Source organism: Parambassis ranga, chromosome 19 (genome assembly GCF_900634625.1).
Source record: "Parambassis ranga chromosome 19, fParRan2.1, whole genome shotgun sequence".
NCBI classification, from domain to species: Eukaryota; Metazoa; Chordata; class Actinopteri; family Ambassidae; genus Parambassis; species Parambassis ranga.
In genome coordinates this window covers 21,698,716-21,716,123 of record NC_041039.1, presented here as the reverse complement: position 1 = coordinate 21,716,123, position 17,408 = coordinate 21,698,716, and the positions used below count along the sequence as shown (strand labels likewise).

Sequence of the window (17,408 nt, the reverse complement as noted above, 5' to 3'; positions counted from 1 at the left end):
AATTATTTTACCTTTTTATTAATCCTAAAAGCTGATTCTACAGAAAACACAAATACTTCATAAGCTCTGCTACTTAAATTTGAATTATTGACATTTCAGCCACTAGGAGGCAGTAGAAAAAAATAAAAACAGCCCAACATAGACATGATGTAAACAAACATAAATTTAAAGGAGCAATTTGTAACACTTTGATAAAATGCTTTTAAATATTTCATAAAACTGAAAATATCCAAAAAGAAACAGACTCACTGATTAACTTTGTCCTGATCACTGGCGTCAAAAATTAGAGTGCAAAAAGAGTGAAATACAGAAAATAGAATACTAAAATAGAAACAAAGAACTGGAATGATGAAATTTAACAAATATTTACAGTGTTAGTAGTGTAATTGTACATCATAGTTCAAAGTGTCACGGTGGTACTGCACTTTTGTCACATGTGTGGAATGGATTGTGTTTTGTATTATTATGGTATTAGGCATGCTCTGATTATTGTTTGAGTCATTTACACGTGTTGAGAGCACTGATGAAAAACGCTGACCCTGAGTCTGCTTATGCAGGTTTTGTGGGCTCTGTATGGGTGCTCAGGGCAGCCAAAAAGAACAAAGAATGATCAGCTTTGTTAAACATGTAGAACAATGTATGAGGTCTAATTACTTTATATTATAAACATATATTATTTTTTTTATTGATTTTATTTTTTTACCTTAAAAGCCTCAGATGCCAGGCTATTCTGCACTGTTCATACAACTAAACTTCTTTATTTTTACTATTTAAAGGTGAAGAGAAACTTTCTGTTTCTGATGATGTGGACTATAACAGTTATATCACAGTTTTATTGACATACAACTTTACAGATCTGAACATTAAAGAAGAATTCAGCTCCAATTCTGCATATTTAATATGTCATCATAGCAAGATTTATGACCTCAGTATTTCTGGCTACAGCCATGTGCACGCCAGCACTTAACCCTAAAAGGCACCCAGTGGTTGCACAACTGGTGTGTGAATGTGTGTGTGCCTGTGTGCACAAAGGGATAATGTGAAGTAGTTGAGTACTTTTGAGTAGGCAGAAAAAAAATATTCCTCATGTTTATTATAGGTTATTAGCTTTAGATCAATATTCCACTCATAATTAGTTTACTAGTTTGGAATTTTGAGGCCATATTTATTGAATAGTAATCCATAAACTGCTGGTGATGGCTGGTGTGATGAAGAGGTGTTTATGAAAAAAGGTTTCAGGTGAGTGCTGCCCCCTGCTGTCAGTTAATGGTATTAGTTATTGTTACTTGTTGCTTTTTTAAAGCTGCAGAGCTTGGCGGTTACACAATTATTCATAAAAAAGATAAACATATTGACAAAACTTCAGCTGGGTTTAAAAAAAGGGAGAGAATCACTTCCTTCAATGTTCCTCTGTTTGTTTAACCCTTTGAGGAGGAATTTCAGTAATGCTAACCTTGACATCTGACCTCCCTGTGGTGAACTCAGTTTTAGTGTGAACAGTCAGTCAGTAAAAAGCAAGGTGATAAGATCTGCATCAATCTCCATCAATCAACACCTCCATCGAGTACACCGCCATGCCACCCAGCCATTACCACCACTCTGTCTTATCTCCAAGTGTTGGGTGTGAAGTGCATTCATCATCTTTCGCTTTTATTCCTGGGCCCGTGGACTGAGTGCACCATCATAGCACCGCTGCTCCGCCACCTTCCATCTTCACTGATGAAAAAGGTGAGAGAGTGCAGCGCTCAGTCCCACCTGATGCCCCCTCATTGTCCTGAAGTGGTTTTAGAGCCACTTGTACTGTGCTTTCAGAAAAATATCACTCTGGCAGAAGAAGGAGAAGAAGAAGAAGAAGAGGAGGAGGGCCACAGTGGGGCAGCAGGGTCCGCCATCAAACTCAAGCACTGCATGACACCTCAGAGTTACAGGCTGAGGACATTACAGCTGCTATTGTTGTGCTCATGCCAGAAAAAAAAAACAGAAATATCGGCACTGATATCATGCACTGAAGCACTGAAGAGGACAAATAGATATTTGTCCAAAAGTATGTGGACACGTGTTCACCTTTATGACAATGCTGTACTGTACTACAAATTCTGCTGCAATGGTTAAAGGGGAAGTTCACCCAAAACTCATTACTTGTAGCATGCGGCGTGATTTATCCACCCAGATGTTGTTTTGTTGTTGTTGCACACAAATAAATGCCAAAAAGCAGAATATCCACAAAACTGATCTTTGCACACGCTTGAATAACCAGGCTAACTGTATTTCAATGTGCTGTTTATGTCCATTATATTGGAATTTAAAGAGGATTTTAAGGACAAACATCACTGCAGACTGCAGGAAAAGTCTGAATATTTGAGGAAGACACTTTCCTGTCTCCACACGATTGTGTTCTTGACACAGCTCTGTGTGCACCCTGACCTCGACCTCATCCAACAACGTCACAATGAACGTGAAGAATGAGGAAATTCCTCATCTCTGTAATCTTGGAGATCTTGACAGAATGGTAGGAAGCTGTTACAGCATTGGACTGATGATAATAAATGTGTATGTGAGTGTTTGGGTGGGTGTCCACATACTTTTGAACATGTTTATAAATTCTTCAACTCATTTAAGAAGATAAAGTCCCCTGTGGTGGCAACGCTTACACCAAAATCTCAACCCTTTAAACCCCACTGACAAGCGTTAATTGTTAATTATCGCCTGTTTTGAAGATCTCTCTCGCTCTCTCTCTCTCACACACACACACACACACACACACTTGATATAAATTCCCACAGGACTGGTTAAGTTCAAGCTAAGTGTGAAAAACATTCGCACACAAAATGACCCTGCTTTGTTGTAATCTTCTTGCAATGTAGACAAAATGTCCACATACTTTTGGTCATGGTAAACAGCGAGGAAAGTATAGCCTCGTGTGTCCATTCAAACCGAGGTGGTGCTGCCATCTAGTGGACACTTAAAGAATCCCCTGATTTTTAAGAGTCCTATAAATCATGTATATTATTTAAACAAACACACTGAATTTAACCACCTGCTCTTATTTTAGCATCAGCTTCAGATCAGTGTGATTTGGTGCGATGTTGTAAATATCAACTATATTCTCATAAAGTGTGCAGAGCTGTGATTTACAGTCAGAAAGGAGATTACAGCTCCATCCCTCCTTCAGCCTGCCTGCACGTGCTCCCGTGTTATATTTATGGTGTGTATGAACTACCTGGAGGTGTAAAGCAAACACAGTCCTGTCAGATATATGGGCCGCTGAGGGGGCCCGCAGAGGAGTCTGGCTGCAGTTTGGTTTGGCCACCGCGCAGCAGGAGCCATCTTCCCTCCTGTCAGCTTTCATGTGGTGCAAACATTCATCTCCGCAGAGAATTACAGCTTGATGAATTCTGCCTCTCTGTGGTCTGATCGCTGATCGCGGCTGAGAAATGCAGCTTTTTATATTCTCGGCTGCTTTTATGAAATAGTTTTTGATGCTTTTGTCTTTGAGTGGATGTGACTGTTTGGACAAAAAAGCTGCCTGACGTCTAGCTCTCTCTCTCTCTCTGATGCATTTTACTTATGAGTTACATGCATACAGATTTCTGCATTATTCAAATGAATGTGCTAAAAATGTCTTTTTGCACACGTCTCACCTTTGTGCTTCACTATGTAGCTGTATGAAGGGAGTATTGAGTCATGACCACGGGATCAGGGAGATCCCCCGCTCCTAATCTCCTCTCCTTTTACACCTCCACCCTGCTGGGCCTCTGAGCCTCACTGCAGGCTGCAGGCTCATCCACACACAGTCCTTTATCACTCCTGAACAGCGTGAGCTCTTTGAGCATTTAAATGTTGTCAAAGCAGGACAGGGACATTAGGTGTCAGTGTAGTTCACTTCAAAGCTGCAGGATTCTTTCCTTCGGCCTTATTGCTCCTAAACCGTACTGAGGCCTTTTTGTTTGGCGTATGAGTGTGTTGTTCAAGAAAATGAGAAATGAGATTATGAGATTTAAGACAGCCTTTAACAGATTTGGAATAAAACAGGGGTCTATTTATCTATCTATCCTACCTCAGCTTTCTCCCCTGAGGCTTTGGGGCAGAACTGCATGAATATAACTAAAGATGATCCACAAGCAGCAGCAGTGATAAGGTGAGTGAGACATCATCCTGTACCCGAGGGAACAGGAACATTGATTTAAAGTAGAGCCATGATAGAGTTAACTGCACAATGCACAAGAATTATTTGGATGTGTCCTTTTTAACTCCTGAACCCTGTTTTCACTTCATCTTTTTTAGTCAGTGTAGGTTCAGTGTTTGCTGCAGACCTACACAGACATCATCCCTGTCCTGTCTCCCTCTTCTTCTCCTCTCTCTCTCTCCTTCATCCTCTCTGTCCCGTCTCCCTCTTCTTCTCCTCCTCTACCCGGCTGACTGGCAGCAGGAAGGTTCTCCCTTATGAGCCGGATCCTGCTCAAGGTTTCTTCCTGTTAAAAGGGAGTTTTTCCTGCCACTGTTGCTCATCACGTGGTTATGTTTATACAAACACACGCTACATTGATGTTAATGCAGCATATGATTGCATTATGAGCTAAGCAGCAAACTTTCACTTAGACCCTGTTCAAACATCAAGTAAACCCTGTTCATCACTGCAAATGAAAAGAACAACACAAACTTTAAATGGCATTCAAATCCTGTACAGGATGCTGGCTGGCATATGCTAAATAATAGCAACAAGCTAATGGATTTGACCTTCAAGAGGGGCTTGCGTGGTCTTATGATCCTCAGAGCTATGTTGTCCAGAGCTAAATGCTCCTGGTGGGGTCTTCCAAGGCAAAGAGGTCTAAGGGAAAGATCCAGACCGCAGACCCAAAGGAATGTTGATAGGGCACCCGGGCCCTACCCTGGAGCCAGGGGGAGGGGACTCATTGGTGTTTGTGAGCCCACCATCCACAAGAGAAGCCTTAGGGGCTGGGTGATCTTGGGGACCTTGGCGTTGTGACTCTCACTCTCGAAACACATCGGTCAACTATACAAATACGTGCTACAATATACAGTAAACAGGTTAAAGCTACTATGAGTGGCAGCTTCCAGCGCTGTCAGTCAAAGCTTGTGCACAGCAGGGAGATGACATCAAGGATTAGGTAATATTCAGCTAGATTCCTCATTGGTTACGGTGGATTGGACTACATTTACCAAGGGACCCAGCCTGCAGCTTTCCCACAGAAACACTGATAGCACAGGCCCTGTCTGTGACACAACAACATGGATACACACACACACACACACACACATACACACTATAACTGCTGTCATACTGACAACACACACACACACAGACACACACTAATATGTTCCACTCTGAATTCTCTGGTAACTGGACACCTGCTTGCTCCCACCCTGACTGACAGCCTGCAGTAGAAACTCCAGATCCAGTCCCAGCTCTTCCTAATTGGATTTGTGAGGCATCCTGCCACAGGCCTCTAATAGCCTCTTGTAAGCCGCCTCGGGCCTGTTGTGGAGCACTTCCTCCCCGCGCTGAGAATAAGGGACCTCCTAAAAGGCATTTTTGGCTGGACACCCTGATTCCTCGGGGCTATTAGGCACTTGTAGATTCTGAGGGGCTCTGACAACAACAGGACACGTGCTAAGAAAGAAAATGGGTGCAAGGTTGAAGGTTTAAAAGGCCCATCCACTGCCAGCTGATGTCAGTTAGAAGATGTGGAAATATTTTCACAACAGGATGTCTCCTCATCAAACAAATGGCAGAAAATTACTAATTAAAGGACAACATTGATGTGTTCCCCGTTAAATTTAAACACACAGAGGGGACTCTGCTGCAGCACATTTTTTTATTCTAAATATTATTTTAAGTTGTTGCCTCTATAACCAGAGTGAAAAAGTGATAACATAACCATTTTCCTTCCTTAAAAATAAGGTCACTATTTTATAATATATATTTTAAAACACAGGCACTGAGCAGGCAGCTTATATGCTGCAGAGTTTGTGGAGAAGTCGGAGGGCGATTTTAAGTAGAAGTTCCACAAACACTGGAAACACTAGCTTTAATAACACACTGGGAAAGCCCACATAAAATCATGCAGCCTGTCCCCACCAAGAAAAACAGAGCATGAGGTCGACATTTCAGTCCTTAAAAACTGAACGCGTGTCAGCCGAAAATGACGGAGAAGCTGAATAAGAACTTTTCCCTGTAAATGTGTTTAATGTTGTTAATTAATTTGTGTGTTTACAGGTGATTCTTACAAAAACTATTATCATGTTTTTAATGTCAAACCCAACTGCAATTGAAAACAAATGTTAACAGCAAATTAACCCTTGTGCAACGTTCGCAAACACTACCCTTTCGTGTTGTTCGGGACAAAAACGTCCTCTAACTTTAACGGTTTCAAAAATATAACCCTATTTTTTGCATATTTTTTGCATAGACCTTTTAATTAACTTCAGTTTTGATCAAAAGTAGTAAAAAAATCATTTTCCACTAGGATTTTAACTGTAAAAATCACAAAAACCGTTAAAGTTAGAGGACATTTTTGTCCCGAACAACATGAAAGGGGGTAAAATTTGCCCACAGTGTATTATTGACCTATGAACATACATAGGTCAATATAGGTCAACAACTTGCTCACATATAGACAACGTTATGGCCAAAATAAACAGAAAAGTTACTCTCAGAGGACAAAAATGTCAAGAACAGTGCATAAGGGTTAAAACAGAACAGCTGGTGGTGTCAGGGGGCCTAAACCTCACACTCCTGAGTAAAAGTCTGCTGCTTTTTCTTTCATTACTCGGATATCTGTTGCTGTAACAGTCCCATAATTGGATGATGTTGTGCAACACACACTTTGTATGTCTGGCAACACATCTTCAGGTTCTGTTGGCATAAACATAAACCACGTGTCTTATCTGTTGGCTGTCTTATTCACAAAATGTGGTGTTTTTTGTGTTGAACTCTTTAGAGAGCCCACTGACTCTGTGCATGAACTCCAGAGGGCTTTTCATGTCAAAACAAATTGAATTTAACAAATTTAATATACATTTTCATGTGAATATTATTTTTATGTTTAAGTATATACTAATTATGTTGGCTCACAAAAACACAGAAGGTTGGGTTGAATGTATTGCCTTTGTGTATTCAAAAAAAATATTCATTTGTCAGTAAAAGCAGGAAACTGGGAGAAGGTATGCAGCTATCTGTTGGCTGCAGTGGAGGTATTTATTTTTAAAATCGTTGATTTGCTTAATTAGCCTCACCACGAGTCACATGTCTAATAATTGAATACACAAGGTCTGCCTGGTGTTGTTTTACTGTATTGTTCCAGGTCCAACCTGATCACGTTTCTGCCTTCAGGCTTTCAATCAGGTGAGTCCGTACACGGGACAAAACTCTGCTTTGTTTCAGATTAAACTGTTATATTGATGTCAGTCACAATAATCTTCGTATCTACTGGCTAACATGAGTTTGTAATTGTTAAAAATGTGGCTTTGACACAGTCATGTGACCTCTTAAAGAGCAGGGACTGGTCTGAGAACATCAGGAAAAGGAAAAAGGAAGAAAAAAGAGCAGAAGAAGAGGAAGAAGAAGAAGAACATCGGTGTTGACTGATTGGAATAACAACCTTGGTCAGACACTGAGTGCAGATCTCTGCTGTGAAACATACGTGACCACCGATGCCATTTTTCAGCTGCCTGCCACTGCAGCGTTTGATCTACCTCTGTTTCTTCATGTCAACAGCCATGTGTGTATTCGTGCATGTGTATGCACGTGCACCCGCCCAGGCCTGTCCTCCCTCATGTGAGGTTGTGCGGGAAGTTGGGAGGCAGGGGAGGGAAGCTCTTATTATTAATGGCTGCGGTTAACCTGGAAGGGTCAAACCCATTGGAGCTGTTGATGGATCTGGTCTGCAGGAGCTCTCTAACACTCAGACACACAGAGCCAAAGCCCTGCATGATACATCTGTGGTCATCCAGTCACAGTGTGATGACCGCCGCCATGCAGAGAGATAAAAGATGATGTGGAAAGAAGGCCAACGGGGACGAAGACATGGTGGAAAGTAAGATGATGGATGTAAATGAATGAGCAGATTGGACTTTTAGTTACAGGCAGGAAGAGGATGTCACAGGACGTGGAAAAATCTCAGTGGGTAAAGACACGGTGTTCCAAGATAAGGAACAGGCAAAAGGTTTTATAAGGAAGACAAGAGAAGGCACAGCACAGGTCAGTGGTGGAGGCAACCAGGAAGGTGTGAAGCTGGTGCCCTCGTGTGGTCATGTTTACACAATGCATAGAAATGGCAGAGAAACTTGTTGCATTATGGGAGAAGTTTGCTTCTTAGAATGTGTTTTTATGCTGTGAAAGGAACCAGGAGCCAGGACTGGCTATCCTGGAAAACAGCATCTTCTCAGAGCTCCGTCCAAACCCTCCAAACCCCCTCCCCTCGAGGAAACTTCCAGAAGCACACCCCAACCACAGATGAGCCCCACCACATCCAAACAGCTTCACATCTTCACAGAGTGGAGAGACAACCTCATTCACAAGCTTTACGTCTCCTTCAACAATAAGGAAACACCAAAAGGTCGTTAATGATGTTTAAAAGCTGTAAAGGTAGCATGTTAGCATTACTAAGGTGAACAACTAACAGATATCTGAGGACAAGCTAACAATGCCGACAAGGATTATTATGTTTTTGTGCCAGAGTGACTGACAGTGATAGGCTTTTGGAGGGTTACAGCAGCTACAGATGCCTGGAAGTTCCCGACAGGTGAGGACAACCTTTTTTACACTAGAACCTGCTCTACATTAGTCTGATCTGCGTCAACAAGTCATATTATCCTGGTCATACTCTGACCTAGTTACTACTCAAAATCCACTTGGAAATGAGTTTGAATACATTAAAAATCAATATTGGCACGATTAACAATGTAAGTCAGTGGAAGAAGAACATTTTTTCTTCGAGCGATGAAAAATTATGAGCACTGCTATCAGAGCGGTCCATGATGGAACGCTGGGAGGATGAGCTTAAATCAGACTCTTTGAGTGAGTTTGCTAACTTTTTTTGCACAGCTGTTAAACTTATCTGTGTTATATGGACAATATGAAGATGGAGATAATGTGGGATGTGTCATCATTTACAAATACTGACACTGAGAATGTTATTGCACAAAAACACAGAAGACGAACACAGAGTAACGGTTCAGTATTCACCAGTTAGAAACACCTCACAGCAACACATCCAACACTCCGGGATCAAAGTGTCTGCGTGCAGATAAAGCCCCTGGTTTTGTACCTGTGAGTGGCAGTAACCAGGAAGTACCCCGAGGAAACAAACTTGTTTCCAAACCAAAGCATCTGACACAAGTTAGCATCCTAATTAAATCAAGCCCACTGTTCCTATACGGAGGGTTTCCCTGAGCTGCTATCCACCGCCGGCTGTGATCTCAGAGCAAAACAAAGGGCTGACGTCAGTAAGGAAACAGAACAGAGACGAGAAGACGTGCTCCCAATTACATGTCATCGTGATAGATGAAAGAAAGCGGGCTGCACGTTTTACAAGAACCGTGTAGCGTTAGCAGGGGCCTCATGGAAACGACCGCTATTGATGAACAATGTGACATGGAGGAGGGCCTGATTTTGGATGGAATCTAAAGGATCAGGTCAGTTAGACTGTTTGTATGTTTGATCTCTGAGGAGACCGTGTTGATCTCATGGCATGGCTATCTACCATGTGGCACAGTCAAGAGTGGGATCACTCTCGCTGACCGATAATGTCACCAAGGACAATAGCACGGACTCTGCTGTGTTTTTAACAACACTAAAGCTCTATGGGACAGTCCACTCATGCCTCATGTTTCTGTGTAACCCTTTACAGATACTATCACACCAGAATCAAGTGACGTCCGTTTATTATGCGCCTGCCAGATAAAGTTACAACACAATTACAATCTCATAACCCGTCTCCGTTACCCTGCGATGTGGACAGAACAGAGGCAGAAATCAGAGATTACAGAGCTTTGCTGCAAAGCACACCAACATGTTAGTTACCGTACATCAAGTCAAGTTTTTCTCCGCCCCTGCTCATCTTCACTCCTGAGAGGGAAACCAGGGAGGAAGAAGAACGGCGCAGGTAAACAAAGCTTCATCACAGTGCTTGGAAGTGGTTCGGGATCCCCCTCCCCTTTATAAGATCCACACGTACCCGCACTGGGCACAGAAGAGTTATTTCTCCCACCCTTTAAGTCTCAAGTCAAGCGGAAATCCCCGACTTCAAACAACAAATAAAGCTTACACGCATCAGACGTCTCTCACCAGAGTGCGTGAGACTTTGTGGACCAAACACTGACGGCACCTGAAACTCTGAATAATATATGTATCGCTTCAGTTATTCTCCCACTTTAAAAAGTGTTTTGTCAGCTTTATCATCGTCACTTGATTCTGAACACAGAGCATGGTGGCTAATAATTTCGTTTACTTATATGACTCACTGCTGTAAGTCCTGGCACATTTATATACCGACTTTGACTCAGCAGATAACATTTTAGTCAGAGTTTCATGTGGATGTACACAGCAGTCTGCGGTTGACAACAAATGCGGTTAGAGCTCCACTGTGTGGGACAAACGTTTTCGACCCTGATCACATGGCCCAGGAGATGTTGGCTGTGTGCTCCTTGGCCTTCATACGCAGCACGGCGATACTGGACGAGCGTCTCTCAAACTCAGGTTTGGTCTCGAAGGCCGGATGACTGTTGGCGGCCGGCGTGAGGAGGGAGTCCGCGCTGAAGAAGTTGTTTAGGGAGACGTGGCCGAACTGGTTCTGCTGGCCGGGGAAGCCGACGTAGGCTCCGTGGTCAGCGGCACCGGCCGCAGAGCGAGGGGAGTGCGAGTAGGAAGTGACGCAGGGAGGGGAGCCTCGGGGCAGCATGCAGGAGGAGACCATAGAGCCGCCAGGAGCCGGGCTCGGCCACAGGTTGTTGGGGATCTGTTAAGTGAAGAAAGCATTATTAGTTTTCAAATGATTTGGCACAAATATGTCCACTTGTTGACATCACAAGCACAAACTGAAGTGCAGACCAACTGATGGGTGTCTAGAATTTATTAGTGAGCCTCTGAGTGGAAATCATTCTGACACTGTGATGTTTACAGAAATATATTGCATAGAAAAACCTATAGAAATGCTATTTTTATGACATGTGCTTTAATGGGATGCCAATACAGAAAATAACGGTAAATATATGGCAGCTGAAAAAGTCATTTTATTATATAAGAAGGTAAAACCTGCTGATTTCTTTACACACATCCAAGTTTAAAATGCTTCAAAGGTTATTTTGGGTGAAATATCAGCGTGATGAAACAGGGATATGAGTGGATTATCCACACTAACCCAAATAAAGACACGACTTTCGAAACCACCACAAGCAAAATCCTTTCTAACTGCACAGATGTAGAGGCAGATAAGAGCATCTCCAACTGCTGACGATCCCAAAGATGTGTTGGTTGTAATGTTGGAGTTGTTTTGTTTTCATAAATATCTATGACGGTCTGAGCTCAGACGGTACAGACAGTCTGTGTGTAACTACACTCCACTGACGGCTCACTCACTCACACACAAATGACTTTATTCACTCTGCAACAGTTCATTTAGGCTCATTTGCCAAACTTTCAATCAAACTTAGAAGCCAAGCCAGCGCAAGTCAATCCAAATTCATTTGTCATTTAATTATAGCAAAATGTGCCACTGAAGCTTCCTCTGCAGCAGAATTGATCTAATTTTTCTCAAATTAAAACATTCACCAGAATTGGTCCATAAATAGAAATGCCTGTGTGTAAAAAAAAAACCCTGAAACTAAATCGTGCTCAGCCGAAGTCAAACTTTCCAAAATTACAAATACCACAAACCAATTATGGTTTGGTCTAAGAAGTTAAAGTCCACTTTGACGGTCAGATAAACCTCCCTTGTAGCATGAATATGTGGTTGTACCATAAATCAAATGTATCCTACACAGTGCCATTTTCACAATGTTTGCCACCGATAAGAAGGATTTTAATTTCTGCTCAAAGACAAACAGCCAAAGCCAAAACCTCACAGTCAGAACATTCTCTATAAAGCCACAGGAATGCAGTGCATGTCCAGCGTGCTCAGAGAGACACAAACAGCCGCTGCCAACGCTGTTACAAGGAGACCCGTCCATTTAATGACAGTAATCAGGATCAGCTGTATGAGCGGGCATGGCCGGTATCCAAGGGGATCTATCAGAAACATGTGCGAGGGAAAAAAAAACAAGACAGTCCAACAGATATCTGACCTGGTCCTCGGCCAGGGCATAGCAGGACTCTGACTTCTACCACTTTCTTTTTTTTAATAATAGCACCTCTCTGAATTAGGGCAAAGAAAACTCTGTGAATGCGAAGCTCTCTGAGGAGCAGCTCTTCTCCATCTCAGAACAAAAAAAAACCCTTTGGAGGCCTAATCTCACTTTCTGATAGGGAACACCTACCAAAAGGAGAAACTGACATCCTGCATCTCCTCTCACCTCATCTTGTACCTGACCTTTGTCCAAACAGCAAGATAAATGTCCAGCCAACATGAAATCTGATATAAGGCCATTAATTCAGCCATGACACCTCACAGAGGATCTCATCAGTGCGCAGGCTCTTATCTGAAGATGGGGTTAATAATAAGTGATTAATAGAGCTTTAATGGCGGCCCTGAGTGTCATGCAGTTTGTAGTGAATTGCATAAACTTACTTAGTACTTTAAAATAAGACAGAAAAAATAAGAAGCGGCGATCAGAGGCCGTTTTGGAGCAGTATTACGCACGATCTTCCTTTGTTACATGCAGCTTAAAATCCGCAGCAAAGCTTTATAAAAAAATTAAAAAAAACTAGAAAAACAAAATGAAGGAAACGTCACCTGTGTGTAGCTGTCGGTCCTCGGTAACACTGATAAATCGTAGGTGGCTGCAAAGTGAGTTTTGGCTTGTTGGATCTGGCCGTAGCGCTCCCTCTTCCTCCACTTCGCCCTCCTGTTCTGAAACCACACCTATAGGAAAAGAAAAAATATTAATTTTTTCCCACAAAACTCAAGTGTTTTTCGTTGCATCTAAAAATAATTGGATATAATTAAAATACGCAGCATTTAAATATCAAAATATTCTGCAAATGTAAAATTAAAAAGCGCGTTTAAATAACTTTTACTACATTTTTACGCGGAGCCCAAATTAAGTTATATTTTTACGCACAGCAGCCGATCACTCCATGTTGTCGTTTTATTTTTCTTTATTTTAAAAGTAAAAACAAAACTCTACCTGCACTCTGGCCTCTGTTAATTCCGTCCTCATCGCCAGCTGTTCCCGCACGTAAACATCTGGATAGTGAGTTTTCTGAAACACTTTCTCCAGCTCCTCCAGCTGCGCGCTGGTGAAAGTCGTCCGGTGCCTCCTCTTCTTGCTGCTGGACACGTTACTGTCGCACTTGTCTCCTATGTCATCCAAATCACCTTTGTCCTGTTCGGTTGTGACTGGTGACGCTCGCAGAGTGCAACAACTGTCCATCGACCTCCCGAGGTCCGAATGCAAAGTGTCGTCGTCCGATTTTGGCACACCGTATCCGGCTGGGAAAAGGAAAGGATGTGTTGGAACATGTTACACCTAACGTGTATTATTATATTATATTATATTATATTATATTATATTATATTATATTATATTATATTATATTATATTATATTATATTATATTACATTATAGACATTTTAAACTGCATTAAGAATAAATAAAAGAATAAAAAACATTACATTACATTAATAAGATAAGCGAACTGAACGAAACTGAAAGTTAAATAATAAAAAAAAAACATGACGTCAAGTAAAATAATTTTCCAAATGCAGAGCAGCTTTTATAAAGATGCGTAAAAGGCGCTGTCTTCTCACCGTTTTGCTCTCCGCAGGGCGAGGAGCGGTGCTCGCCGCTCTGCAGCCCGAAGGCCTGCACACATTTGGCGGAGGACTTGGTGAAGTACTGCGCGCTGTCCAGACTCTCCATGACTTGGTCCATGTAGTAATCGCTGGCCTTCATCGCTTGGCTTTTCAAGGCGAACTTATCCTCCATGTACTCCATCATCTTCACCGAAATCCGCTCGCTCTAATCAAATGTCACCATAAAACAGAAACTAATCGCCGTCGCGCACCGATGAGCGCACAGTTGTCTTGTAATGCAATAATTCGCCAATGGAGTTAATTTGCTCTGTCTTGAAGGCAGAACGTCTTTATAGCCCCGAAGAGAATCAGATCCTTGAAGAGTCCCCCCTCTTCTTCCTCCTCCTCCTCTCTGAATATGAAACAGCACCCAACTCCTCCCACGCCCCGAATCCAAACCAAGCAGCAGTTCGAAGTGTTTCTACAGACCCACAACCAGTCCGAGGATACAACCAGAACTGACTTTAATTTACATCATGTGTACACACCTAAAATCAGGCGAAAATTCATCCAAAGGGATTTCTAATTCATTTTATTTTAAATTGTAGGTGCCGGAATTCAGACAACAGGAAAACCGCACATTTACTTTAAAATGGATTAAAGATAAAAAACAAAACAACTTTTATTTAGTTTTTTAGTTTAGAATTATTCTGTGACTTTCAGGCTGAATAATTAATTAATGGCCCTTTAACGACGGCGGGCAGGTCTGCCTTTGTTAAATACTAAATTGCAGGTCTTTTAATTATCTCCTCTCATATTTATTAAACCATTTACAAATCTGTAATATTACTAATCTTTGAACTTTAATGAATAAAAATCTGAGAAAAAACTGTGTCATTAAAATTAAAAGCATGTTGCTGCTGATAGGTCATCTGTGGCGCACAAAATAAATATTTTTAATGTGACATGAGCGTCATAATTTTCGCAACACAGCGCAAACTTTTATAAACACATAATAAAAATGTGTTTTTTGTGCACTAAAGAATCTGCAGAAAATGCGCAGTTTATTTTGACGAATCGAAATTTGTTAATGGAGGGTATCAGGAATCTTAATTTATTATGCAAGCACAGTGAGACTTTGTTCAGCATGTTTATCCACAAATAAATTAAAAATTCAATACATAAAAAAGATTATTTTGTTGTTAAAAAAAAGTATAAAAAAATCCATCTATGCAGTTGAAAAAGTGTTTTTCTCCTTTGTAAAAATACACATTGAATAACTTGAGATTTGTGTTATTAGGCCTGTTTGACACTCCAAAGCTCCACAGATGATGTATTGATCATTCTTTGCTTGAATTAAAGACCAAACATCCTCCTCCTGCAGGAAAGTGAGGATTATTGAACCCAGGAGCCCTCAGGAGCCGACACACAGCCCTCCACAGGAAGGGTCCTTCTTCTATTCCTCCTTATTGGAGGAATTATGTTTCCCCATCTCCCACCTCCACATCTCCACCCAGAGCCCGCACCACCTGCGAGGCACACCATGAATAGCTTTGGTTCGCTGTGGGGTCAGTGGCAGTTACCTGGGGCTGTCCGGTGCCACGGGAGAAAAAATCAAAATAAATAGAGGTGCTCTTAAGTAGCAGGGGGGTGGTGTCTTATTGGGGCTTCTAAGATGACCCCGCATACTGGCTCACGCTGAGGAGAAAATGTGAAAAGTTCACCATGGTGTGGTGGAGATCTTTGGATAGAAGATCCAGTCACAATAGCTGCTGCACAAGTCTGTGAAGTTGGAGGGTTTCAGTAGGTTGATCAGTGCTGCAGCCAACATGTGTCACATGAGCCACCTGGAAAGACCCACAGCTCCACTTTAACATGTACTGCCAGCAACATGTAGCACTCATCACGGTCAAACTATGATTGAACTGAACTAATTATCTGTCATTTCAGTCCCAATGTGATTGAACACAGTCCAAAGAACCCAAGCCGAGGCCAAAACATGCCACTTCAGAAGGCAGGAACATGACATCATGATGCCCAGAGCCACGCTGAGGTCTAATTCAATCTGCTAAAACGTCTCTAAACGCTGGCCTGCCACGAAACACAAAGAAGAAGAACAGAGTTGTGTGGGGTTTCTGAATGCCGTTTGAGTCGTGCAGCTCATGCAACATTTTGGTTCATGCAGCTGAATTATGAGAGAGTGAAAGCATGCAGCACTGTGGTGCTTTAGGGTTTGTTTCCATTTTGTTTGTTTGACTTTTGTTTGTCAGGCATTCCTGAGCGTTTACCCAGTCGACAACCAGGCAGCAAGGCAGCTCAAGGCTCCTATATAGGCTTTCTATATATATATATTTAAAGAACTACAACCACCAATGATCACTTGTTTTTGCCAAAAGTTGTACAAACATAAGGTCCCAATAAGAATGCAAAGTCATAATAATATTGAATATTAATAATATTAAAACAAGATATAACATTTAAAATATGTTTATATAAAAACACAAAGAATAAATCATCATAAAATCTGTGCCCTCCGTGCTCAGTACATCGTCTCATTTCATAAATATGGCAGTAATCAAAAGAAAAAAATGACCATTACTTCAAGTGATGTTTCTGCTTGTGTATTTCCAGTTTCTATGAGCTGAGTTCATATTTCCATGAAAGCTTGCACATTCCTCAGAGATCGTGTCTTTTTTGTTTTGGCTAAAAGAAGCTGGATAATTGTGCCGAGAGACAAAAATAAATGAGAAAAGACAAACTTCTTTTTCTATTACTGTCTTTGATATATATATATATATATATATTTATTTATATATGCAAAAATTAAAGCAGTGTCTCCACTACTATTACATTATAGATCTTGTTCTATTGAATAATAAATAAAAGCACTTTTTGTTTTACAATAATTAGAGAAACAGCTTTGTAGTGATTTAAAACTGTATATTTTTTTATGTATTAACATTCAATGACATTATTTTCATATGCATTTAGAGAAATGAATGGAAACCAGTGGTTGCCTGGAACTGTTTACAAACATCCATTAAGCACAGAAAGCTGCACAGTGTATAAGTGCATAATTTGTAGCTGAAACCTGCTGTTATGGTCTCTGAATGCATTTGCAGACTGCACTTGGAGAGATCCGGATACAAACCCTCACCCTGCCAGACGGCGTTTGACAGCCTCCGCTGACTCTGAGGTCAGGTTGGCAGGGCAGCTCGGGCTGAGAGGGACATTCTTCATCTTATCTAAATGTGCGGTGGTTGCAGCAGCCAATGGATTTTGGATGTCTTAGGTTACATATAATTTACTCATAACCCAAAAGTAAACAAATGTTACGAAGAGCGGTGGATGATGGTTTAATTAGTAGTTGCAGACAGGAACATTTAAGTAATCCTTAACAAAAGAAACAGTGACAAGATGCTTCTTTCAGATCACCTGTCAGTTATAGTTATATGTACAATAAAAACTGATTTATCCAGTACCAGGATAAGGACA

At 41.4% G+C, this 17,408-nt stretch overlaps 1 protein-coding gene across 1 annotated transcript; it reads right to left on the bottom strand.

Moving 5' to 3' along the window:
* Positions 1-10,244: 10,244 nt before the first annotated feature.
* Positions 10,245-14,248, bottom strand: alx1 (ALX homeobox 1). Its single transcript, XM_028431679.1, has 4 exons — positions 13,929-14,248; positions 13,306-13,610; positions 12,912-13,040; positions 10,245-10,979 (listed from the first exon to the last, which is right to left on the bottom strand). Exons 1-4 carry the CDS (start codon positions 14,116-14,118, stop codon positions 10,635-10,637), a joined length of 969 nt encoding a protein of 322 aa, XP_028287480.1. The 5' UTR covers positions 14,119-14,248; the 3' UTR covers positions 10,245-10,634.
* Positions 14,249-17,408: the final 3,160 nt, after the last annotated feature.

Coding starts and splice junctions, on each gene's coding strand:
- alx1 (XM_028431679.1), bottom strand. CDS start 14,118: ATGATGGAGTACATGGAGGATAAGTTCGCCTTGAAAAGCCAAGCGATG. Junction 13,041..13,305: donor TAACAGAGGCCAGAGTGCAG/GTAGAGTTTTGT, acceptor CTTTTCCTATAG/GTGTGGTTTCAGAACAGGAG. Junction 10,980..12,911: donor GGACCGACAGCTACACACAG/GTGACGTTTCCT, acceptor TTCACTTAACAG/ATCCCCAACAACCTGTGGCC.